Genomic DNA, 27,274 nt, shown 5'->3' on the forward strand with positions numbered 1-27,274 from the left:
TGCTCCCGTCTGACGTAGCCAGACTTGTGCTGGGTAAGTTCACTCTCTTGTTGTGTCCTTCTCTAGGAGAAGCTAGCGAGCTAATACCCTGTTTCTAATTAACGTTGCAGTGTATATAATTATGTGTTTTTGTCTCCAATACTGCGGTATAGCTGTAAATATGTAGACCATTATGAAATAGAGACACTTGTGTCATAACATTGTGCAGTTTGAGGGTCTGATGTGTCAGACTGCTGAGATGATCGAGAACCGTCATGGCTAATTAAGTCAACCATTCGCAAATGAAGATATTTAGCTGTAAAATTATTTATTATTCTCTTTCAACTTTAGGCTACCTGCAGCAAGAAGGGCTCACTGCCACAAGTCGAGCTTTCATCTATGAAAGCCCAAACCTGAAGGAATATGCCGAGCACAGCTCAGAGGATGGGATCATCCCTGCCTGTGTGTTTGTATGTGTCAGGTTCATGATTAATAACAGGGTCCTAAAATAACTGCATTACTGGAGTGTGTTCAGAAGACCTAGATGACTGTACATTTTGTTTTTGTTTATGACTCTCTTTCAGTCTCTTTTTGGAAAAAACCTGATCACGATTTTAAATGAATATGTTGCTGTTAAAGCAAAAGGTGAGTCCCCATGAGAGTAAATGAAACGTTTTGGGATATACAGTGAATCTGTTTCCATTGTAACATGCTTATGTCATTTCTTCTGTAGAAACAAGTCAAGAAAATCAAATTCCAGCAGTGATGACATCATTATGGAAAAAGCTTGACTTCACGCTCAACCAAATCAAGTGAATGAATATTTGTTTATGCTGTTACATATTCCCCCGGTTTCACAGACAAGGCTTAAAGGGTTAGTTCACCCAAAAATTAAAATAATGTCATTTATTACTCACCCTCATGCCATTCCACCTTTGTTCATCTTCAGAACACAAATTAAGATATTTTAGTTGAAATCCGATAGCTCCATGAGGCCTCCATAGCCAGCAATGACATTTCCTCTCTCAAGATCCATAAAGGTACTAAAAACATATTTAAATCAGTTCATGTGAGCACAGTGGTTCAATATTAATATTATAAAGAGGAGAATATTTTTGGTGCGCCAAAAAAACAAAATAATGACTTATATAGTCATCCGAACCGCTGATTTGACACGCTGATTCATTATGCCCCAAAACTTCATGAAGCAGTGTTTTGAAATCGGCCATCACTAAATAAGTTATTTTGGTTTTTTTTGGCGCTCCAAAATATTCTCGTCGCTTTATAATATTAATATTGAACCACTGTACTCACATGAACCGATATAAATATGTTTTTAGTACCTTTATGGATCTTGAGAGAGGAAATGTCATTGCTGGCTATGGAGGCCTCACGGAGCTATCGGATTTCAACTAAAATATCTTAATTTGTGTTCCAAAGATAAACAAAGGTCTTATGGGTGTGGAACGGCATGAGGGTTAGTAATAAATGACAGAATTTTCATTTTTGGGTGAACTAACCCTTTAAGCTAGTCCCAGACTAAAATGCATGTTTGAGCTGTTTTAACTGAAAGCAACTTGAACTGACATATCTTAAAATATGTCAGCCATTGTTTTGTCTCGGGATGCACACAAGTTTATAAAAGATTGAAATAAGGCCTATTCCTGATTTAGCCTTAGCCCTGTCTGTGAAACCAGGCCTGGGTGTTTTCATTTTCTTAAGCACGGTTTAGAATATTGAAATCTTTCTGTGTTGTCCACAGGTCTCTGCAAAATTCTCCTGCCGTGCAACGGAATCAGCGATGTGAGTTTTGCTTTTTGTTTGAGAGAAATTGTATTCTTGATAACTTGGAGTTATTGAAATGAGCCAAATACATACAATGCATATATAGTACAAGTATAATGCATAGATATGGCATGAAGTTATTAAACACAGTTCAACACACAATATTAGAAGTCTTAAGATTTCAGAAGAATATCAGATGTCATTACGATTACTTTAATGTTTTTAAAAGAAGTCTCCTATGTAAACATGATCAGAGATACAGTGTAAACAGTAATATTGTGAAATATTTTAAATATAGAGTTTAATGAAATATGCAATTTAATATAAGTTTTCTATTTTAATTCATTTTAAAATATTATGTGATGGCAATGCTGAATATTTTCCTTTTTTAGGATTCTTTGAGTAGAAAGTTCAAAAGAATTTAAGCATTTATCTGAATAAATGTCATTGATGACACTTCATTTTAATGTATCCTTGCCGAATAAAAGTATTAATTTCTTTAAAAAAAATTACTAAATTAATAGTCTTACAGAATATTTTAAAGGTAGTGTACATCAGCATTTTTGTAGCATCATTGATATTAAAGTATTACAGTTAAGGTTTCAGTAATTTTGTTGTTTGTGTGTTTTTTTTTTAAATCTAAATGATTTTAGTTTATTTTTTGTTATTTTAGCACTTAAACTAAGCGAAAATGAGAAATGGTGTCTTTGCATCTAGCTAAAAAGAAATGTTTAAGTTTATTTATATTTTATTTCAGTTAATGTTTATTATTTCAAGTAATCTATTTTTGGTTTCAGTTTGAGTTAACAATAACCCTTGTGTACATTTTGTTTTTCTGTCATTAAGTGCGCACTCTGAATAGCATTCAAAACATGAGACGTCAACAGAGACCCTTGTTGGTATCACAGTCTCCCATCTCTGGGCACCCCCCACTGACTCCAGCAGGCCAATGTGTCCTCAGCACTGTGTCCACCCCTCAAGGCTTGCTTGGACATTCCACCCCAGTGTCTTACACGTCCCAGCATGCCAGACCCTCCACTCTCTGCCTTAGTCAGCCAGGTGAGTCCTGAAAAACATGTTTAAATCACACTGAGATTTGTAAGTACCCTCTTTCCATTTTGCTATCATACATCCTTATAGGGGAGTCACCGTTGCAGATACTGGTCCCTGATAATAGACTGAATCCAGGACCTTTGTCTCCGGCCCGCAGAAAATGGTAAGATGAACGTGATGACGACACCTGGAGTGTTACAGTTTAGCTCTTTCTACCTTTTTCAGATCAGCATGCAACAACAATAATTTATTTTATTTATTCTGTTTTCTGCTGCAGTGACTCTCCGAGGCGGAGAGGAGGTGGTCAGTTGGGTGCCAGCGGGACCAGCAGGGCCACGGTAGTGTCCAGTACTCTCATCATGGAAACTCAGAGTGAAGAGACTGTGACGGAGAACTTATCTGTAAGTCAGGCAGATTCAATGCTCTATTTTAAATGCCTTTCTATTTACTTCTGCATAACTGAAGATGAGATTTTTCTTTTTTAACAGCAAATAGTTATAGAAAATGCCAGAGAAAAAATTCTCAATGATAGATCCTTACAAGAGAAACTTGCTGAAAACATCAACAAAATCTTGGCAAGGTAAGTGCGAAATAACGAGCAAGAAACTAGTTCAAATAATAAAGGATAACTATGAGATCTTACTAAACACATGTTGTAATATCACTTTAACAGTGATAATAGTCCTCAGACATCAAAAGCTGCCTGCAGTACTATGGAACAAGAGCAGTCGATCGATGAAATCCTGGGTCTCCAGGTGTGTGAATGCACATCTTTTACCCGCTCATTTTGTTAATTGTTAGAATGTAATATCAATATATCAAGCCTTTACCTGCAAAATTGTTTTAGGGGGAAATTCATATGACAGATGATGCCATTCAAGACATACTGGCACAGACGGAGTCAGACCCGGCATTTCAGGCCCTCTTTGACCTATTTGACTATGGTAGGTTTGAGGGATTGATCAATTAATCAATCAATCAACAAATTCTGTTATACCAGCCAAACTGATTTTTTTTAGGTCTCACTGATAACCTTTCATCTCTTTTAAAGGGAAAAGTAAAACGGCTGAAGGCAGTGAACAGGCTGATGGGAGTTTCAGTACCAGTACTAGTGCTCAGGAGAGTGATGAGACCAGGCTCGTAGACAGTGCCTCTGAAAATGGTAAAATGGGTCAAAAGAACATTTTCTGCGGCTCTTTTGAAATAGAAAGTTCAAAAGAACCGCATTTATTTGAAATTTTGTCACTGTTGATCAATTTACTGCATCCTTGCTGAATAAAAGTTATTTCTTTAAAGAAAATCTTACTGACCCCAATATTTTTGAATCATAGTGTAGATAACAATAAATTCAACAGTTTATATATTTTATTTTTTTTAATACAAGGTACTGGACAGGAGGATTCTGCATCAGGAGGAGAAAGTAGTGCACAAAACATCCAGAATATGTCTGAGACAAAAAGCAAAAACAAGTCGTCCAGCCTTCGTAATGTGTCAAAGTCTTCTTCCACGGCTCCGCAGCCACGAATTATAACCAAACAAACTGCACAAGGATCCACAAACTCCAAGAGAGGTCTAGTCAGGGCTAGAGTTTTGTCCGGCAATAAACAATCCAGAGGTACCACTTCTCTAAGGTTGAACGATAAAGCAGATTCACGTCCACCTGACCAAACTGTATCAAGCTCCTCTTTTGCAGAGGAAGGAGTTGCCATGGAGATAGATGAACCAGAAAATGAAACCTCTGAGAGAGTAAACGTTCAGAATCAACAGCCAGTTCATCTGGAGAGCTCTCACACAACAGAAACACTCAATGATAATGCAAGCAGTCAAATTCTCATATCAAATAAGACACCACAAACCACACCCACTACTGAAACGTCAGATAATACATCAGTCAACGATTCTGGGCGAGTAACAGGAATGACTATTGGACAGAATGTAGATATGGGAACCTCTTTATCCATTCAAAGTGACGCTGCGCCCTCACTTTACCAACCCCAATCTGACATTGACACATCCCCCAAAACAGCTTCTCTGCCCTCCACAAATAAAACGCCTTTAACTCCTTCCTGCACACAAACTCAGCCCAACACTGTCAGGAACGATCTCCCTACAGCAGGTTCTTCATCTTCCGCCACTACGCCGATTACCTCCGTGTGCGTTTCTGATGCCCAGGCCAAGGATCCTGACCCCAGTAAGATTGTCTCTCTGAAAATCATCATCAGTGATGAGCAGGATGAGCTCCCTGCTGATGCAGCACTGAACCAGGCTGTTTCCAGCATCACCAGTGACCACATCCCCACCATCTTCCTGTCCTCTCCTGCCAAATCACCTGCCAAGACTTTGCCTGCAACCTCTACGGTCATAACACCAGAAGAAACGGCCCAGGCTGTGAGCTGCTTGCAGGGGGTGGAGGGCGTTGGATCATTTGGAACACCTACGAGGAGCGTGCAAAATAATGGACAGGCTGCATTGGCACGTCCTGCGTGTCAGGAAACCGGTTTCATTCAGCTGTTGCAAGCCAACCCCACCTTTGGGCCTTCAGGCGGATATTTTGTCATGACTGATCCGGCTGCTACAGAGCAGAGGTCAAATGTCATGCTGCTTTCAAGTAATGTGCCTCAAGGGACTCTGTCTTCAATGCAGCATGTGGTAGCGACGCCACCTCGCCAGAGGACTGTAGTGTCTGTGGGACCAAATGTCTCTCAGACCTATTCGCCTGGTGAGTGATGAGTTAGTTTGATTATATAAGACGCTTTATACCTTTATTTGGGTTGTGTTTATGTCGAGGCACTCATTTGCAGACTTTATTTAGTGTTCCTCAGGATTAATGCTGCATCTTTGAAATTCCAACTGTATTTTTTAGGCTCCACAATCATTATATCCTCACCAGTTCCGCCCATGTTACAAAATGTAATGCTTCCAGTGTCTGTAATGGGGCAGAATACTGGAAAACTCACAGTTCTTCCTAATCAGGTTAGTAACTTTAACGCATACAAGCATTGTCAGTTTCTAATAGTTTTATTTCTATTTATAATCACCACCTTTTTTATACAGATAACTTTGCCATGTTCAGCCACTGTAAGGCAACCTGCAAAAGTTATTTCTCAACCCAAAATGGCACCCAAGCAAAACACTGACATTGGTAAGACATTTTTCATTTACAAATATATTTTATGTGATTATATAAATCATATTTTTATTATATAAAATATTATGCTGCACAGCTGTTTTCAACATTGATAAATTCTGATTTACTTTTATATAATTCAATGTAAATAATGCAACATGTGTTGTATTATATACATATATACAAATTAATTATATATATATATAGAGTCAAACCAAAAATTATTCAGACTCTAGATATAATTTTTGATATATTTTTTACTAGTGGGTGCAGGACACTAGTTCATTTATGTAAGTGAGGATAGCAAAATAAAGTAAACATATTATACCCAAAAATTCTTCATAGAGTGGACTACCAGTAAAATTGCTGATAAATTGAACCAAAAATTATTCAGACTCTTTGACCTGACCATGTTTGCTTAAGTGTTATCTGACATAATTAGGATTGGTTTGACTGTGTATATATATTAATTCATCTATAAAATACTTTTTTAAAGTATTATTTTTAACTTATTGCATATAACTAGATTCCTATATTTTAGTAGTTTATTATTACTATTATTATCATTTTTCTACCATGGTTTTACCATGATTTAAAATTAACACTAGCTAATAACTTCTTTTTTTTATCTAGAGGTTACAATTTGTGTAGTGCATTTTTGTGATTTATGCATCACTGTAACTTGGTGACATGATTACTGATTTTCAGGCAAAACTGGCACAACTGGGTCCGGTCAAGTTTCAAAAGTGCTTCCCCAGACGTCTGAGCAACAAAAGTGTGTGAGTGGAACAAGTCCCAGCCATCGACGTATACTCTGCTTTGACGTCACACCCGAAAACTCGGCAGCTGGGCAGAATTCCTTACAGACAAGCACACTCTCGTCCTCTACTGTTACATCCTCCCCAACTCAGCAGATTCAGAAAGAAATTCCACCCACTGAACCGAAACAGCCTTTAGCTTCTGACAACTGTAAAAGAAGAATAGAAACGATTAGATTGCCAGAAGTGCATCCCAATGCAGGTATAAAGAACTCTGAAAAAATCACCATATTTCATCAACAAAAAGCCCCAAAAAGTAGATTAACTGAAAAGGGACTAAATCTAATCATTGTAAATAAGTCTTCCAACAAAGCTGTGACTGAGCCAGAGTCTCACATTAGATCAGAATCACCGAAAAAATCACAAGCATCACAGGAGGAGGATGGCGGAGTGGTTTCACAGACTTCAAAATCATCTGCTCCGGAACAAAAGCAGAAACCAGTAGGCAACACAAAGGACAGCACACAGGAAGAGTCTCATGAAAGTAAGCTTTTAAAACCAGCAGAGAGAGCGTCAGAGAAAACGTCCTTACAGGACTCTCCAGGCATCACTGCAAATAAAGAAAATGAGCTGGAGAGCTGCCATCATCAGACATCTGCACGCCCCGCTGAGGATCTTGCATCTTCTACAGCCAAATCGGCGATACCCGTTTCGAGCACTTCTAATAAAACTTTATGCAAGACGAGCCCCCTAACTAAACAAGCTGCTGAGATGCTGCAGGACATACAGGGCCAGGCTCCTGCGGCCACTCCGCCGAAGAGGCAGGCAGCGAGAGGTCCAGATCTCCCTCTCCCAAGAACACCTGGACCAGGACGTGCACAGGAGGAGCAGGCGGATGGATTGAGAACCCCGTCCCGGCAAAGACTAAGGAGGGAGGGTGAAAGCACGCCGAGGCATCTCCCCCCTCCCGCCACACCCGATATCCCCTCCTGTAGTCCCGCCAGCGAGGCGGGGAGTGAGAACAGCATCAACATGGCTGCCCACACTCTCATGATCCTGTCACGCGCCGCCAGGACAGGAGGTCCTCTGAAAGACAGCTTGCGTCAGGAGGAGGCCAGTGCTGGAAAATCTGCCATCCCTAAAGCAAAGAAACGGAAGCAACTTGAACCAAGCCCTCCTGCAAAGAAAGAGCTACAGCTTTCCAGCTCCTCAAGCAGTAAAAAGAAATCTAAGGTGAGTTGATTTTGTATTGGCTGTTTGTGAAAAACCATCAACTTTGACTGTGTCTCAACCTTTACCTTAGATAGTTTTTTTTTTTATCATAGCCATGCAGCAATAGTAGGGAAATTATGCTTAATTTGTGCCAAATCTGAAGCAATGTCACACATCTTACACTTTAAGGCAACTACCGTCCACTACCTTGGATGAAAATTTGTTACTATCGATTATAAATATAAGTATTTATTATTATTATTATTATTATTATTATTATATACTTACACTAAAATATATAATAAACACATAATTATTACATAATATATTATTACAATATAAGTATTATAAGTGCTTTTATATTTTATAAAAAAAAATATGTGACCCGATCTGGCGAAATGAGTCGGAAGTCGCAACGTTCTATTTTAAGATATGGGCCAATAATGTGGAAAAACAATGAAAAAAATCGATTTTTTTTTTTTAAGCTAATTTCAAAGAACAGACTTTCAAAAATAATCTCCCAAAGTTTCGTAGTCCAGATAATTGAGTAAAGGTATTTAAAATGGCTATTAAATTTGACATGGTTTCACTAAATTAGCTGGAAATGAACTTCTCAACTCCTCTGTCACTTATGAGCATTTCCCGGTATCCCCTGAAACGTCATTATCTCTGCTCTACAAATATGGTGTTACACGTTGTATATAACCAATCAAAAAGCTTAGAAATGTAAACACACTGACCTAAACGCTGATTTTTAACAATGGGAAGCCCCGTTTCGTCTGACAGGCACAGGCACGCGATCGGTCCAGCCATCCTCCTGTCAGACTAGCGCGCCTTATAAAATAAAACTCCCATTTGCGTGTCTCTCTTTAAAAGCCAATAAAAATTGAATCCATATAGGTAGCACAAAAATTCTTTTTGCATACAAAACCAGAGACTTTAAGCTTTCATATCAAGCGTTTTTTCACCCTCTAATGAGTCTGAGTAATATGCGTTTACAACAAAAATAGCACAGCAGCTAACTGAATACAAGTATGTATATTTCACGTGCTCATAACTTCATGAAAAATGCACAGATCATAAAAATCGCACATCAATATTTAAAGCAGATTCTCAAGATTAAAATGAATCCAAAATCAATATAATATATTGCGTTGATCACAAGATATTACTCACGAAATGATTTAACATAAGTTGGCTAAAAACATGTCTCTCATCTCTCCAGGATGCAGTGTTTATCCAATGTTCCCGGACCCATCCATGTTCGTTTTCCAACGTGGAATAACACATAATAGATATCATTTTAAAGCTTAGAATCACATCTTTTTAAGGCATCTAACCATTTTGAAAAACTCCTAACGAGTGCTGAGAAGCACCTCTAAACCGGAGTTTACCGCCCGTTGGCGCCACCTGGCTGCGGAAAAAATGAACAACAATTTTTCAAACTTTTCTTTATAATATCACCACGAAATTTGAACCAGATGCAGCTCACATATAGGAGAGCATCACCAAAAAAGAATTTTTTAGCGATCTTATTGTGTTCCTGAGTTATTCCATGTCAAATAAAAAAAGAAAAATAATTTTTAAAACATTATATATATATTTTTTGTCTTTTATCAGCTGTTTCTCAGCAAGATAATGTTTCTTAAATTTTAAAATGTTTTCTATCAAATTATACCTACCTTTTGACTCTCCTTGCTAGAGTTTTTGGAGTTATGAGTCTTTACTTTTGTGTGTGTCGCTCAGAAAAAAAAGGAAAAAAAAAGAACTCTAAAAAAGCCTTCAGGTCTTAAAGGGTTAATTCAAATAAATACTTTAAAATAATTTGAGCTTCAGCCTGGTTTAATAGCATTTATATATATATAAATGTCTTTGGTCAAATTAAACTGTAAAATAAATAGTTTATCCCTTTAAATGCAATGGATTTTGAAAGATATCAACAAAAAAACGGGCAAAAAACTTTAAAAGCGATTTTCTCAGGTTTTCAATTGGAAAAAGAGGGCAGACGACCATAATTAAAATGGGTATATCTTTAAAACCATTCAAGGTATGACTTTGACTATGATATCATTTTAAAGCTTATTGTCTCATCTTTCCATTGATACCAAAATCTCAATTTTGAAATTTGGGTCACTGTGACTCATTTTGTTGGATCAGGTCATATATTGTCAGGGAATGTTTGTTATATTTATTACAAATTAAATAAAATTCTACTAACTAAATGTATTTTTTTAAATAGATATTTAACCTGTTAGTCTTCACTTTTGAAAAAAAATCCCAAGATATGGCACACCCAAACTTAATCACATACAGTTCACGAATCCTTTGCACTAACAGCATAAGTATTGTCTCATTTGAAAGCAGACACTGTCTTGGTGGTTTATTGTAAAGTCAGAATTAATTATTGTCATAATGAAAAAAAAGTTATAAATACCTTCAAAGTTTTGTAAAGTTATTAGAAATGTATTTTTATAAAATATATTTATGAAAGTAAATTTGAAGTTGCCATTGTTTTAATCTAGAAACGCACAGCAGCTAAAGCCACATGCCTGACCATGTTATATTTCTAAAACTGAAATGTATTAAATGTTTTTTAAGACCATGTTATGTGATTTTATTTTGAGAAGACTCTAAAATGCTAACGGATGTTTATTGTCATCTTCTAAGCATCCATTAAATGTATTGTCTCTATTGTTTTGTGGTGCAAACTGCCCATTCAGTTTCAGTCTTCCCTGCATACATTCACACTCTCTGAATTATTTTCTTTTGTCTTCATTATAATTAATGCCAACTTTCTATTCACATTCACTGTTTTAAACCCTCATTTCTTTGATCAAACTTCTCACTTCACCTTCTTTGAAACCGTATCAATTGCCCTTCTTGAAAAAAGAAACATTTCAGTGAGCTTTACTAAATTATTCATATCAAATTATTCATAAAAATAACATTTGCTCAGCTAGGTGGCAGGTGCATCTTAGGCCTAGCTTGCATGTTAGCTTAGCACACCATCAATACACAACAATTTCTGAGATTTAAAACCATGTTATTGCTCCATACTTACTTTTTAATGCAAGTCAAGTGTTTTAAATGACCTTCAGTGATCTGATGTGGCTTTTGATCAAAAAATCAGACAGAAAATATATTCTATTATAGTATTCTGCACAATGTATAGATATATAATTTGTTGAGGTAATTACAATCGTTTACATTATAACTTTGAACTAATATAAACAAAAAGTGCACCATCGTCCTTATGAACCTCTTAAGAGGTTAATATTTATTTTATATTTAAAACTGGTAAATTAATATGTTTGATTTTGTTTTAATATTGAAAATTTCGGTTTTACCAAATGACACTTTTGATTATACTGAATGAAGATATTTTCAAACAATGCTAACAGGCTGATATCTAGCTAGCTATTTTATATTTAGTACAAATTTTTAAAATATTTCAACATTTTCCATGTTTTATAGCAGTTGTACCGAATGACCTGATGTTTCGGGACATGCGTATGAACAAGTGAAAACACAAATTTTTCAGATAGTTAAGAGAGAGTTAGTTACTTTGCTTCATGACCATGTGCTCCTTTGCTTGTGTCTGAATGATGTCACATGATATTGACCACATGATCCAAAATGGTCCCTTTATATTGGTTACTCCGAATGACATCAATGAAATTAATTTTTCTGGACATTTTTTCTCATAACAAAGCAACGACTTCTACACATAATTTTAATACCATTTTGCACTATATGATGTTATAAAATCATGGCAGAATAAAAATATATAGATTTATTACATTTTAAGATAATTTAATCACAAATGAAGTGGCTGTATTGGCCTTTGGACGGTTAAACCAGATGACCTTTTGACACTTCAAAATCTTTAAAATACCTTTTATATGTAGCAAAATATAATTAAAACCTTTTGGATTCAATAAAAGAGATCTAGTTGTACTACCTTACATACTCTCTATGTCATATCTTTATTTTTTATTATTATTAAGGCCTTTGGACAAAAAAATTACCTGTCACGTCATTGATCCATATATATACATACACACACACAAACGAAATCAAATCTATTTTGTATTTTTATTTATCATTGTTTTACATATAAATATCTTTTAAAGAATAATTTTAGTTAGTAGAATGTTATTCATGTTGTGTGCGCAAGTGGCTGAAAGTAATTGCAAAAAGCATCTCGGACCAGTTGTTTCATTTGTATACCTATAGCATTGAGTTAGTATGTATTCGGTGTAGACAACAATAGGCAGTAGACAGTGTGTCAGCTCACTGTAGCCCAGCCAATCAGAGAAGTCTGACTCATTTCTGTACCTCAGCATGCATCCTCTGTTATGTTTGCAATATTCGGCTGCTGAATTTGAATTCCTTTTTCTTTTTCAGAAACAAAAGAAGCTGCTGGACTCCTTTCCCGATGACTTGGATGTGGACAAATTTCTGTCATCCCTGCACTATGATGAGTAACGCCGCTGAGGACAAGCCATGCTGCTCGCTGGCATTTCAGGGACATAACAAGCCATGTGTGCTACTGAGAGCGATGAAACAGTGATTTATTCAGCAGAGTTACCGATTCTAAATAGCTGCTCTCTGTTTTACATCCACAATGTGAGATATTGTACATATACACCATATTAGCCTAGTAATCATATGCATACTTTAAAGATGGACTATTTCAGCTCTCTTTAAAACAAAAAAGGAAATAATTTAAGACTAAACTGTAATTATTGACTATGTATGTGAAAGAGTGTCCAGTTGTTTCATTGCAACAGCTGTTATTTTGTTCATTGCCTTTTTTTTTTCTTTTCTTAACTGGACCTTTTCCATCAGCATGTGACTACATTTCTGTGAACATAATTTCCTCTGTACAGCCTCTAGGTGGTATTCTTCCTTTACAGTATTGAGAGGGAAGTTAAATGCTGTTTTCTGTTCTTTAGATGGTTTATTATTTTATGATGTATTTTAATAAATCACTATTTTATTCAATGTCATGTCTATTATTGATGTATATCAATATATCTATCTATCTATCTATCTATCTATCTATCTATCTATCTATCTATCTATCTATCTAATTAATATATATATATATATATATATATATATGTCAAACCAAAAATTATTCATACAGTAGAGTAGACAACCAGTAAAATTGATAAACATTTGATAAATTGATGTGGAAACAACAAAAATTATTCAGACACTTTGACCTGACCATGTTTTGCTTAAGTGTTATCTGACATAATTAAGATTTTCTGACAGTTTAACTCTTAGGTTATATTTTATTATCATTTTTTAAAACTATAGTTAACTAATAATGAATGAAAAGTTCAAGGTGTCTGAATACATTTTGTTTTGACTGTGTGCGTGTGTGTGTGTATATATATATAATATACAGCTATGGAAAAAATTAAGAGACCACTCCAAGTTCAGAAATCAATGTTAAGTGTATTAAGTATATATATACACACACACACAATAGAGTTTTATAACACTTGATATTATACAACTTAACATCCAATTTGATTTGAGGCACAATAGTTGAATATATATATATATATATATATATATATATATATATATATATATATATACCATTGATAATATATATATCAATATATATATTGATTTGAGGCGCAATAGTTGAATATATATACCATTGATAAGAAATATTTCTTGAGCAGCAAATCAGCATATTAGAATGATTACTGAAGGATCATGTGACACTGAAGACTGGAGTAATGATGCTGTAAATTCAGCTTTGCATCACAGGAATAAATTACACTTTAAAATGTATTTAACTTATAAAACAAAAATGAAAAAAATGATTATTTTAAGTTTCACAATATTACTATTTTCTAAAATACTATTGTATTTTTGGTCATAAGTACATCATTGGTGAGCATAAATGATTAAAATGTTACACAACATGTTTTGGTAAGCCAAAAGAATGCATATAAATGTAATATGTATTGTAGCTTGTAAGGTGAAATGCGGTCACTGAGAATGGAGTCAGAGCAAGCAAGATCTTGTTAGAGCTGAAGGCTGCAATAAATCATTTTCCCAGCTGTTTAACATTCTCTACGCTCATATATGGTCTGAGCCCATGTTATTTTGATAGCTAATCCAAACTATTTAGGTCAACAAGCCATATCAGTTTATATCAGAGACACCATGTCCTGGTGCTTTTAGTTCAGTTACTCCAGTCCTTTTTGCCTATTTTCTCATGACTTTCAGGCCAGAACTGTATAAACTTGATGTATTTTTTGAGTTGTCGAATGTAAAATTGAAATATAAATAAAAAATTAGACAGCATGCAACATAATACCTTAGATACAAATAAAAATGAATATGGTTTTGCTTACATTCTCACATAATGTTGTTCATTAAACTGCATTTTGTCCAAAATTATTTTAAAAGCACTACGCATATATGTGCATTTAATTTAAAATAGTCAGTCAGTGATTGTTTTCAAAGATATTGAATATATCTATAATTTGAGAAAATGTATTCATTCTGACCATATGAGATGAAATAACTCTTGATATTGTACAAGTAAACTCGTTTAACATTTGATGTGAGGCACAATAGTCAGTCAAACATTTCCTTCCTGTACTTGTCGTTTTCCTTCTCGTTTTTCAACTCTTAGCAGCCAAGCCAAGCATTAGTGTTCATAATGTGCAGTAAACGTCTTTTCTGATGGCTGAAGATAAATGACATGGATCTGCAGAAGAGGTGAATACGGCCTGTTGAGAAAAACATGCATATAATTCCAAGGGAAAATGTTTGAAAGCGAAAACTGATACTGTATAAAACAGTCCATTACCACTGAGTTCAAAAGCTGCATCCACTTTCCCAACAATGCTAGGCCAATCCGTATGAATTTTCCTTGGAAATCCGGCATCCATCACACTTCTTTTCTCATCATAACTAGAAAGAAAAAAAAATAGGAAGATATCTGATAAACCTGTTTTCTTATGCTTGAATTGATCTGTTTTCTCCTTCTAAACAACATAATTATTAGATCATGGCATTTAAAAAAAAATCTACCTGAAATAGTAATATCCTGTGAAAAAGTAGGTCTTTCCCCATTCACTGACATGAACAGCAGCATCTATTTGTTTTACTGTTTCTGGAAATCCAAACTCATAGATGGAGCCATAATTGCTCTTTGACTCCAGTTTCTGAACCACCCAATATTTAGGACCTAATAAAATACAGTTCAAAAGATCGGAGTCAGTATGATTTAGAAATAAGTCTTTTCTTTTTTAACATTACAAATGTATTTACTTTCACTTTTGATCAATTTAATGCATCCTTTGGTGAAAAAAAGTATTAATTTCCTTTAAAAGCCTAGACTTGAGCCTAAAATTTTGAATGGTACATGGATGAATGCAATGACTGAATCAATCAACAACACAGCTAAGTTAAAATAACCATTTTAAAGATGTTTAAATTAATCAATTGTCAAAATAGCATTCAATACATTGTAATGATCATATTCAGCAAAGCCTTCAATTTATGAAAATTCTTTCTTTCTTATATTCACAGCTGATTTGACATTTATTTTTTTACCTGTGAACACATAAAGCACTTGTTTTGAAGGAATGTCATAGGCTGCATCTACAGGTGAGGTGATGCTTGGTAGAAAAACACTCTGAGGACCTTCTCTTAGTCTGTTCCAGTATGTCTTCCAGGTGGTTCTCATCCACATGTAACTAGAGACATGTACAAGACCTTATACTTTGTAATGGGTAACCATTTGTATTTACCATTTAACATTTTAATTTGGCAGTAAAGGAATGATTAAATGCTTCACCTGTTTTTAAAGAAAATAATTTCTTTTCCAAGTATTGTCACTGCATCAAGAGAGAAGTTTGGATCACACTTATTGGGGATTTCAAGTGTCTTCTGTTGTTTTGTTTTCTTTCCTTAAAAAAAAAAGAAAAGAAATGACCATCATTTCATTCACTATAACAACAAAAAATGTTGGTAAAGTGACTCACCATACAGAGCCTGAATCCCCAGTGTGTCGTCTCTTGGCAGTGTGTACGTTGCAGCGTTGATGAACTTGTACTTTGGATACATAAGAGCGGTGGAGTCCCTTGAGTGAGACAGACCCAAAGAGTGACCGAGCTCGTGTGCTGCCACCGTGAACAGATTGTATCCTGGAGTGCCAACCACATCAACACAATTAATGATAATTAAGTGTTAATATTAGTATTATTATTTCATTAAATAAAAATATTTGTATTTATTTATATATAACAACACATTACCTCTAATAATAATAATACTTTATAATTATTATAATTATTATTATTATTTAATTAAATTAAAAAGTCTGTATTTCTTATTTATTAATAACAATATATTAATAATACTAATACTATTAAAAATATTTATTTTTTATTAATATCATTATTAAATTAAATAAAAACCAGCCTGCATTTTGTATTTATTTAAAAATTATTATTATTATTATTAATATTATTATTTACTTATAAATCAGACTGTATTTATTTATAAAAGCACATTATTATTATTATTAATAAGAATAATACTTTATTATTATTATTATTATCATCATTATTAGTATTTAAATAAAAATGTTTTTTGTTTATAACAATACATTAATAATAATAGTAATAATATTTAATTATTATCATGATTTACTTAAAATTCAGTTTGTATTTTTTATTTATTTATATCAATATTAATACAAATTTACAATTATTAATATTATTATTAATAATACCATTTATTATTATAATTAAATATGATTAATAATAACAACAATGATAATTATTATTCTTATTTAATTATTATTATTATTTCATTAAATAAAAATATTTTTATTTATTTATATATAACAACACACTACCTCTAATAATAATAATACTTTATAATTATTATTATTATTTAATTAAATAAAAAACAGTCTGTATTTTTTATTTATTAATAACAATATATTAATAATACTAATACTAATAAAAATACTTATTTTTTATTAATATCATTATTAAATTAAATAAAAACCAGCCTGCATTTTGTATTTATTTAAAAATTATTATTATTATTATTATTATTAATATTACTATTTACTTATAAATCAGACTGTATTTATTTATAAAACCACATTATTATTATTTATAAGAATAATACTTAATTATTATTATCATTATTAGTATTTAATTAAATAAAAAAATGTTTTTTTGTTTATAACAATACATTAATAATAATAGTAATTATACTTAATTATTATTATTATGATTTACTTAAAATTCAGTCTGTATTTGTATTTATTTATATCAATATTAATACAAATTTACAATTATTAATATTATTATTAATAATACCATTTATTATTATAATTAAATATGATTAATAATAACAACAATGATAATTATTATTCTAATTTAATTATTATTATTATTTAATTAAATAAAAATATTTTTATTTATTTATATATAACAACACATTACCTCTAATAATAATAATAATAATAATACTTTATAATTATTATTTTTATTTAATTAAATAAAAAACTGTCTGTATTTTTGATTTATTAATAACAATATATTAATAATACTAATAAAAATGCTTATTTTTTATTAATATCATTATTAAATTAAAAACCAGCCTGCATATTGTATTTATTTAAAAATGATTATTATTATTAATATTATTATTTTCTTATAAATCAGATTGTATTTATTTATAAAATCACATTATTATTATTATTATTAATAATACTACTACTTTATTATTAGTATCATTATTAGTATTTAATTAAATAAATAAAAAATAACAATAATAGTAATAATATTATTATTATTATTATTATTATTATTATTATTATGATTTACCTAAAATTCAGTCTGTATTTTTTATTTATTTATATCAATATTAATACAAATTTACAATTATTATTATTATTAATAATACCATTTATTATTATAATTAAATATGATTAATAATAATAACAATGATAATTATTATTCTTATTTAATTATTATTATCATTATTTTAAAATTTGGACCATCATTCTGAAATCATGCCCCATCACATGGTGCTACATCGCTATTGCAACTCTTTACCTGATCTGCCGTGTCCCGCTGTCCATGTTTCATCATCGTCGAAGTGAACATCTCCTCCAGTGCCCTCTCCAGGCTCAAAAGCGTGAGCTAGCACCCCTCCAGGCCCATCGAAAGGGAAGAAGTCTCCATGAGCTATAGATGAACGAAATTGCAGGTTTTCAGGTGGGTTTTCAAAGTGTAAGAGTGAAGAAAATACATTAGATTTGCTTAAAATGTACCTTTGGAGAGAAAAGAGAAGGTAATATCTGCCTTGCCATGGTTTACTTGGACAAACTTCAGAGGAGCAGCATCACTCCATATTTTTAGAGCCAAACGCAAGGAGTTCTCCACCTCTTCTCGACTGAGATCTGGGGTATATCTCGCAATCCTGCAGGATTCATATAAGCCACATTTTACAAAAGACATGCTGCAACCTGAAAGACTTAATGGGAAGAATAACAAACAAACAAAATCCTAAGGCTTTTCTTAGTCAATAACACTAGAACCTATTAAAAAACCAAGACAAACTTGATGTGTAATCCATTTTTTTGGAAGAAATACTCATAAATTTGGAAGATTACACTGTAAATCCATAATAAAACCAGTAAAAGATAACTGTGCCAGACCTGTAAGTGATGGTGTTGCTCTTCCATTTGTTCCGTCCAGGATAAAAGCTGAAGTTCTCCACATCAGGAACTCCACATCTTGCCTCTTTCATCACATTCACAGTTTTCTGATCCAGAAGATCACCTTCCTTCAGGTCAAAGAAATGTTGCATTGCTCTGATCTTCTCCTTTATGAGTTCAGCATGTCTCTTACTGCGACTGCGCATCTTCAGGTGATAGAACTGATGCAGATATATCTGTCAACCACATCAGCTTTAGTCAATATTTACAATACATTTCAAATTAAAATAAATAATTATTATTACTTTTAATAAAAAATAATCCCTTAAAACTCATATTTGATCACCAAAATGACATTTCCTGTGAAAGAAAAAACTTTCCACCTACACTCACACCAACTCAGACCAGATCCACTCGGTCAACTTTACTGTAGTAAACACTGAACAATGGTATTGCTCTTTACAACATCAGAAAACATAACGGTAATTAATAGGCCTATGATTACTCTTTTGAGCCTCACTCAATCCCCCAGACCACCGTAATATAATTTTTAATGACAGAATTTTCACTTTTGGGTGAACTAACCCTTTAAAGCTATTAAAAACATCAGGGCTCTCAAGTTTTGGAGACAGGCAAGAGTGACATTTTGTGCTCTAAAAGTAATTTATTTATTGCTGATGGTTGGGCACATTAGTCATGTACACAACATATAGTAGGCTAAATGAGAGTTCGTAAGTGGTCAAACATGTAGAGTACACATTTAAACCATTAAAAATATGTAGCAAAACAGGTTACCTTTGTTGAATTAATTTATTTGTGGGAGCCTGTGTCTGTATTTGTGGAGGTAATGGTCACTCTTTGATTATGCTTTTTTTTTTTCATTGGTTGTTGCGTTAAATCTTACCCAGATACAATAGTGCCATTTTCTGATTGGCTATTGTGTAGCCTCTTTCTTCTTTTTTGATTGGCTGATAAGTGGCAGGTTCGAGACGCGCTTGATTCCTTCCCGGTTCCAGAGAGAGCGGCGCGGCCAGATACATTTTGGGCGCTGCGGCATATTAAATATATGATAAATAGTTTTTCTGCGTGAGAAATACAATGTGTGGCGGGAGTGCGTGACAAAAGACCGAAATGAGTGAGCGTGACACTTGAGAGCCCTGAAAACATTACATAGACATAAACAACATTGGCGTACACACTGCAGCTAAATTCGGTTGTCAGTTCATCTTTTAGTGCTTAATCTCGTTCTGTAAACACACAGTTCAGTAAAATACGAGAGTGACATCCGCATTCTACAACCGTATTAACTCCCGAAAAATACAGGTAACGTTAGTGACAACCGCATTTAAAGAAATTCAAAGAAGTGTGTACGGAACCGAACTGAACAACTAGTTGTTAATGACGTTTACGTGCACTGGTGTAACGTGTGTCTCTCTTTTATGCGCGGCGAATCTCAGGGAAAGCACAAGCCTACGCACCACCAAAGTGAGAAAGGGACGAATTTTTCAATCACATCAACCAAAGTTACGCTAGCTGTCACTGCTAGGCTGTTTGTTCTGCTTCTGGATATAGTCCAATCAGCATCGAGTCACGCTCTGTGGAGTACCGCCTCTTTTTGGGCAATTTCAGTCTGGCCGAGATTTGCTCCGACTACTCCCATAGACTTCCATTCAAAGAACTTTTTTTTCGAACTGCAGGTACTGCAATGCAATCTCTATGGGTTCCGGGAGGGCTCGCACTAACGTGCTTTCGTCATCATACGTACTTGTGTAGCGATTGGTGAAAACAAACATACCTCCAATAATATTTTTCTTTAAGATGAAGTGACATCCAATAATTTTCTCAGTCCATTATTTACATTTCACAGATATATTCTCCATCTGCAAATGTTAGAAAGTCGAGAAAATATTTCCATTTTGCAGTCAGGCGTGGACGAGTCTTCAGCAAGCACAAACTTCCATGAACGAGCGCCGCCGCGCGCATGCGCGCCAAACAGACGGAGTTCAATCTGAGTAAAATACATTTTGCTAAAAATATTTGTAGTTGAAAATTTGTTTTTGTTGGCGAACATAATTATGCCATATGTACAATTTCGAAAATACAACTAAGTGTATTTGAACTATAGCAGTAACTGTGTAAAGTGACTGTTGTAGGGTATTCAAAATAATAATAATTGGTCTGTTCTTTTGTTTTTATTTATTTTCATTTTTTAGTTGAGTGTATTTAACTTCTGCTTTAAAAAACATTTTGATTTTACATTGTAAAGTTACAATTTTAGAATATAGCCTAGGCTTAATGTTATTTGATCCATACTACACAGTTCATGTTTGTTTTTATAGCCTTCAATATGAACATTGTTTCTAGGACAATATTGGGCAGGATTTAAAAAAAATATTTTTTTTTTAATTAAATACAGATTTTTTTTTTTAGTTCCCAGTCCTATGCATGCCTTAAATACAGAATTTTCCATGTTTTAGATTAGTAATGATACATTATTATATCACTTGTTAAATGATTATTTAACAATTAGCCTATTAATTCCTGCATTTCTATTAATTCTATTTCTTAATTGTGCCCCACCAAAATTTTTTTGCACCAGCCGCCACTGCTATCCAAATGGTTTATGCTAAAAATCGCGATTCATGTCTGCTCGCATTAATAACTCCATAAACCCGTTTGCTTTATGAGACGAGCTTAAACAAGCCCAAAAAGCTTATAATGAGTGACCATGGCAACACAGAATGAGTGCCGCGCGCGGTGTGAAACTGTCTACAAGCATAAACAAAACACGACGCCTCCGTCGACTGTTAGTGTGTTTAGTTAAATTGCTGAAAATAACGAGTGTTTTGTCACTTTAATATTACTTTGGTCACGATAACGGATACCAAACACAAGAGACGCCAGAACGTCGTTATGGTTTCCAAGCTGTCAATCATCGCATTTTCGAGAGTCAGTCGTGTTCCGTACACACATGTAACGATAATTTAGGGGATTCACTCCCGCATTTAAATGCGGTTGTCACTCCTGAAACTTACAGTGTGGCCATTAAAAACTTGAAGTATTTATAATTAAATAATTAATAATTTTACTTTCCTTTTACTGTACAATTATTATTATTATTATTTAGTTATTATATATTATTAATTATTAGTATTTAATAAAAAATGTTAAATTAAATAATACAAATAATTATAACTAGTATTTATTTTTTATAATTTATAAATAATATACAAATTTACTGTAAAATACTACTACTACTACTACTAATAAAATCGTTATTATTACTGATATTATTAGAAAGTATTCACTGAAGGAATTTTTTTATGACATGTTGCACCATCTACACCAAATGTATCTTTGAAACGTTAATATGAGTCAAACACTAATGCAATCTGTCTAATACAAATCAAAGATGCTCAGTGAAGTGTAAAATATGTAAACAGTAATAAAAAGAAGTAAAATATTTTGGATAGCCTAGAGAAACACAAAATGGCAGACAAACCTCAGCATGTTGGATGTCCTCTGGACTGGGGCTCTGAAGAGTCACGCGTGAGGTCCTTACAATGTCTGTATTCACCATCCAACACAGCAAGATCAAAGGCCACAACCAGCTCATTTTGACCGTGGCGAACTCATGATCTCGTTTTTATGTCTGTGTCTTATACAACTCAAGCGTACCTTAAGATGCTAAGAGATCACGTGGGACCCGGGCCCTCCAACAAGAATTTACTGTCAGGTATTTAGTGGCTTTTGTCATCCACAAAATGAGGTCACGTCTAGCTTTTCATCAGAAGTCTTAGTTGGCTTTACGGGGGAGTGAAGAGGAGTATGATTGTTTCATGATTTGTAGTAAATGATTTTATATTCTGTTCATTTTGTATATTCTTAAATGTTCATTTTGCATGAAAAGCAAGTACGTTTCTTTATTACAATCATAGAGACACGCTGATTAGTGCATATTCAGGCTAACTACTTTGGTTTACCTCAGTCATGCAAGTGCAGAGCTTAATGCAAACAAGTTATTTTCTTCAGAAGTAATGATAGACTCATAAATTTTATGATTGTCTTTTTGCCAGATGAAAATGCATTTTAATCTACACCACTTTCTGACTTTTTTGATACATTTGCATATTTAAAATGTTCCAAAGACATTAAACAGTAGATGCATTTATCACATGAAATACAATGCTATACAATTCAGTACAATATTCAACCAACTTTACAGGTGAAGTGTGTCATTTCTGAGTCACTTTAGTGAATCGCCAAAATAATGATTGTAATTAGATTTAGGAACTATTAGTCTAATGAATGTCCATTAACATCCAAGCCAGGAAGTTGTTTTATCTGCTCCAATAATTTCCTTTAGTTTGACGTCATATTTGTACACATCTGAGCCAACAAAGAAATGAAGAGAACCTGAAACAAGTATAGTTATGGATAAAAGTTATGTGACAGAAAGCACATGTTAGATAAATTATAGATCTAATCTAATACCCACCATCTTTATAAGTTGCTGCACTTATGGGTCCATTTATTTCTGGGAAATCGTCAGAAATGTTACGTGGGCTTGAGTCATTCAAAGTCTTGTTGTGTTCATTAAACCTTTGAGAAAAAAAAACATTTTAAATGCCTTTCATATAGTTAAAGCTGATATTAGTGATACATTGCTGTTGTATCTCTAGTTCACCTCCAGTACTGATGTTGGGTGAAGAATAGGGTGTGTACAGTTTTGTGAATGTGGACCGCAGCATCTATCTGCTGGACCCATGATGGGAACCCCAGACTACTGATGTTTTTCGGTCTGCCTTTTACTTGGGATCCTTTCACGGTCCAGAAAATCGTCCCTGTGTTGAAGGCAGCATAGAGAAATTATGTTGTTTAATATCTTGAAGGCAATACAGAGATACACAATGCCAAACAATGTCCGTACCATTGAAGAGATATGCTGTTGACCGCTGAGGGACCCAATAAGCGGCGTTGATCTGACAATCAATTTTTGGCATGAAATTGCTGATGGGGCCTTCCTTTATATCATTTTGATTATTGTGCTTGATCCACAAGTACCTAAAATAGTACAAAGAGTTATATTTAATAAGCCTAAATGATAAAAACTGTACATGTGATATAAGCAAATATATATTCCGCAGAATTTAATCAAAGGCATGAAGACCTTTATATATTTTTGAATACATCATGCCATCCAGGATTCTTAAGAAGTTTTGGAGATATTTGACACGCTGTAATATTATGGCAGTAAAGGTGTTTGTTTCCTTAAAAAAATTTAATTGTGAGCAGTTTAAAATAAAGTCACAACTGTGAAAAATAAAGTCATAATTGTGCTTTATAAAGTCATGGAGTCATCAATGGTAAGACATACTTGAAATTGGGAGAAATAGTCGCATTTATGAGAATTATAGTCACAATTATGAGATATAAAGACATAATTGCAAGCAATAATGTCACAATTATGAAATAAAGTTACAGTTGTAAGAAACACTCACAACTGTAAGTCACTATTATGAGAAAAAGTAATAGCAAAAAGTTGCAATTACAAGAAAAACGTACAACTGTGAGATATAAAGTTGTAATTATAATAAATAAAGTCGCAATTATGAGAAATAATCGCCACTGTGAGAAATAAAGTCATAATTGTGAGATATAGTCAGAATTGTAAGGAATACTTTATGTTCACAATAAGTCACAATTATGAGAAAAAAGTCACAACTGTGAGAAATAAAGATGTAGTTATATGAAATAAAGTTGCAATTACAAGTATATTTATAAACTGAGATATAAAGTTGCAATTGTTAAAGATAAAGTTGCAATTATGAGAACAAAAGTCAAATGCGCAGAACATGAATTTAATTAGCCATATTTCAAAAACTCATATTAATTCACTTTGTTTCCCCCAATGGATTTTAAGTGTCAGCCAATGCAATGTGATTGACATACTTGTCCCTGAAGAAGAAAACAGCCTCTCCTACAGTAGTCACAGCATCAAAAGTCAGATCAGGATTACATGTGTCCTTGAATGACACAGGGAAATATGAACCACTGTACCAGGGGCTGCTGGGATAGCTCCAGCTAAATCTTGAAGATGGAAAGGGCCTTTTGTCCCTTGGCCCTGTTGGACAGAAAAAAACAAAAAACAAACCCACAGACATGTGATCTCTCATATAAATGTGGAAACAGAACAGTGCCTCTGTTCCCACAATATTACAATGTCACAGACATAGACTTTGAAACATGATTTATGTTTTACCATAGAGTGTATTGATGTTCATGATATCTTCACCAGAGAGCAGACTCTGTGTTTTCCTATGTTTATATGTCGGATACATCACTGATTCTGGGTTTTGCGAGTGCTTCAAACCAAGTGCGTGACCAAACTCATGTGCAGCTACTACATATAGGTTAAATCCTGAAGAAAAAAAAAAGAGAGAAAACAAGCAAACAACCATTTTCTTTTTAATGCCAAGGTTAGTCCTTTATTATTTGAGTATGTCTGTAAAATAAAATAAAATTAAATCAAATAAAATGTACATTACCTTTGAACCCAGCCGTCCATGCTTCAGCTTCATCAAAATGAACGTCCCCACCTATGCCTTCCCCTGGGCCAAAAGCATGGGCCAGTGTGCCGTCTGGACCATCAAAGGGGAAGGAGTCGCCATGTTCTAGGTGTTCATTGCAGAATAAATGACATGGCAGATGAATAACACCATCTTCATAGGTAAATGTGCATGTAAGCGAATGCTAACGTACAGTGTTGAGGATAACGCATTACAAGTAACTTAAGTAATCAGATTACATTTTTCAAGTAACTACTAAAGTAACGTAATTAAAACATTGAGTATTTCTCAAAATGAATAAAAACAGTGAAACGCAATCTCAGAATTATTACGCAAACCTGTAATAATTAAATAAATTAAATTACACAAATATACTTTATGTATTTAATCTCACTTTATTAACCAATGTCTTTGGTGCTGACCTTCAATGATCTAATTCAACCATACTAACAAGCAAAAATTACTTTAGATTAGATTTAGAAATAAGAGTGTTGATCTTCCTGTTCTTCTTTAATCCAGACTGGCAGCACAGCTGAAAGGTTTGTTTGAGCTGCGCCCTCTACTGTACAGGCATAAATATGCATTTCCTTCAGCCTGTGGCTTATTCATTTCACTTTTGGTGTGAAAGGGCCTTAACATTTGCAGAACTTTTTTTGTTGTTATTAAAAAACAAACAAGCAATCCCAGCCCAGGTGAAAAAAAGTAACGCAAAAGTAACGTGACAAATTACTTTTCGTACAAAGTATGAAATAATGCAATTAGTCACTTTTTAGGGAGTAACACAATGTTGTAATGCATTACTTTTAAAAGTAACATTGCTAACGTACCATTTCCAACAAACTCCACCATGATGTCTGCCTGGTGAGAATATGACCGCTGGAAAGTGAGAGGGCTGGCCTTCGCCCATGCATCCAGAGCCGACGCTATCAGAGCATCCACCGTATTCACTGGTAAGTCACTGGTATACCTCCCAACACTGTAAGATTGTACTGCTTACATTACCATACATGGTGGGCAATCAAAATGAAGAGCATTTTGTGTAACGTATACAAGTTAAATGTGGTATTTACCCATAGGTGATGAGGTTTTTCTTCCACCTGTTTCCACGTCTGTGACTGTAATCCTCCACATCTGAGATGCCACATCGAGGAGTCCTCATGACAGCGAGGGTTTCTGGGTTCGGGGTTCCAGTCCTGTTCAGCCCAAAAAAGCTCTGCATATCCTTCAGTTTGGAAGAGAAAGAGGGACGACTCCTCCTCCTACGGCCTGTAGGATCCGCTTGGAAACTGTAGAAGTGCTGCAGGTATTTCTGCAAGAAAACGTACAGGAACCACCCCAGTGAGTATCATCTGTTGTCTTTTTCCACTCCCTTCCTGTGTTTAATCCACTTCATGGCTTCATTTTTGTATGCTTTTAGGTTCAAGGAAAAAACAGTTGCATTTGTATATTTTCATTGTCATTATCAAATTTATGTTCTTTTTCATGTTCAATTGCAAACATTCACATTAGACATGAACAAATAAACATGATAAATGTGAAGTTATTTGTATTTTAGCTCATGTATGAATAGAATAAATGAAAAGAACACAATTCAGTTACTATTTAATAATTTGATAGTGAGAATGGAAGATGACCACCAATATAGACACAAAATCTCTACTAGAAATGTGGATTGTTCCTCCTGAGTTCATTAAAACACACAAACACACACACACATACACACACACACACACACACATTGTATATATATATATATATATATATATATATATATATATAATGCAAATGAAGGACTTACTGTTGCCAGGGACAGGTCATTCTGAGCAGGTCTCGTTGGATGTACCGATCCATCATCTTCTAGTGGTAAAGGTGCTGGATGATACTGACCAAAAATGCCAAAGGCACAAACCAGACAGAGCAAAACCTGCATCTCCCTTCTTCAGACCACAGAAGCTCTTGAAAATGGCCAGTCAAAGGAGACATTGAAAGTCTTAGCTGATGGGAATGCTTTTTAACGTACTATTATGACTCAGACAGTGCCAAGACCAAGAAAACCTCAAGCTTA

At 33.9% G+C, this 27,274-nt stretch overlaps 1 protein-coding gene and 1 pseudogene across 1 annotated transcript in view; one reads left to right on the forward strand and one right to left on the reverse strand.

Moving 5' to 3' along the window:
* Window positions 1-12,921, forward strand: part of npat (nuclear protein, ataxia-telangiectasia locus) — a 13,082-nt gene extending 161 nt beyond the window's left edge. The window contains exons 1-17 of the mRNA XM_067365897.1: window positions 1-33; window positions 331-449; window positions 564-624; window positions 713-791; window positions 1,742-1,782; window positions 2,611-2,823; window positions 2,905-2,980; window positions 3,095-3,218; window positions 3,306-3,397; window positions 3,491-3,572; window positions 3,665-3,761; window positions 3,869-3,979; window positions 4,202-5,536; window positions 5,681-5,790; window positions 5,872-5,959; window positions 6,653-7,935; window positions 12,322-12,921. The exon at window positions 1-33 is cut by the window's left edge and continues 161 nt beyond it. Coding sequence (XP_067221998.1) covers window positions 1-33; window positions 331-449; window positions 564-624; window positions 713-791; window positions 1,742-1,782; window positions 2,611-2,823; window positions 2,905-2,980; window positions 3,095-3,218; window positions 3,306-3,397; window positions 3,491-3,572; window positions 3,665-3,761; window positions 3,869-3,979; window positions 4,202-5,536; window positions 5,681-5,790; window positions 5,872-5,959; window positions 6,653-7,935; window positions 12,322-12,402 — 4,025 coding nt within the window. The 3' untranslated portion in view covers window positions 12,403-12,921. The remainder of the gene's footprint in view (window positions 34-330; window positions 450-563; window positions 625-712; window positions 792-1,741; window positions 1,783-2,610; window positions 2,824-2,904; window positions 2,981-3,094; window positions 3,219-3,305; window positions 3,398-3,490; window positions 3,573-3,664; window positions 3,762-3,868; window positions 3,980-4,201; window positions 5,537-5,680; window positions 5,791-5,871; window positions 5,960-6,652; window positions 7,936-12,321) is intronic.
* A 1,659-nt stretch (window positions 12,922-14,580) lies between these two features.
* LOC137004160 (uncharacterized) lies at window positions 14,581-27,139 on the reverse strand (annotated as a pseudogene).
* Window positions 27,140-27,274: the final 135 nt, after the last annotated feature.

The sequence above is a fragment of the Chanodichthys erythropterus genome, chromosome 17 (assembly GCF_024489055.1).
Source record: "Chanodichthys erythropterus isolate Z2021 chromosome 17, ASM2448905v1, whole genome shotgun sequence".
NCBI classification, from domain to species: domain Eukaryota; kingdom Metazoa; phylum Chordata; class Actinopteri; order Cypriniformes; family Xenocyprididae; genus Chanodichthys; species Chanodichthys erythropterus.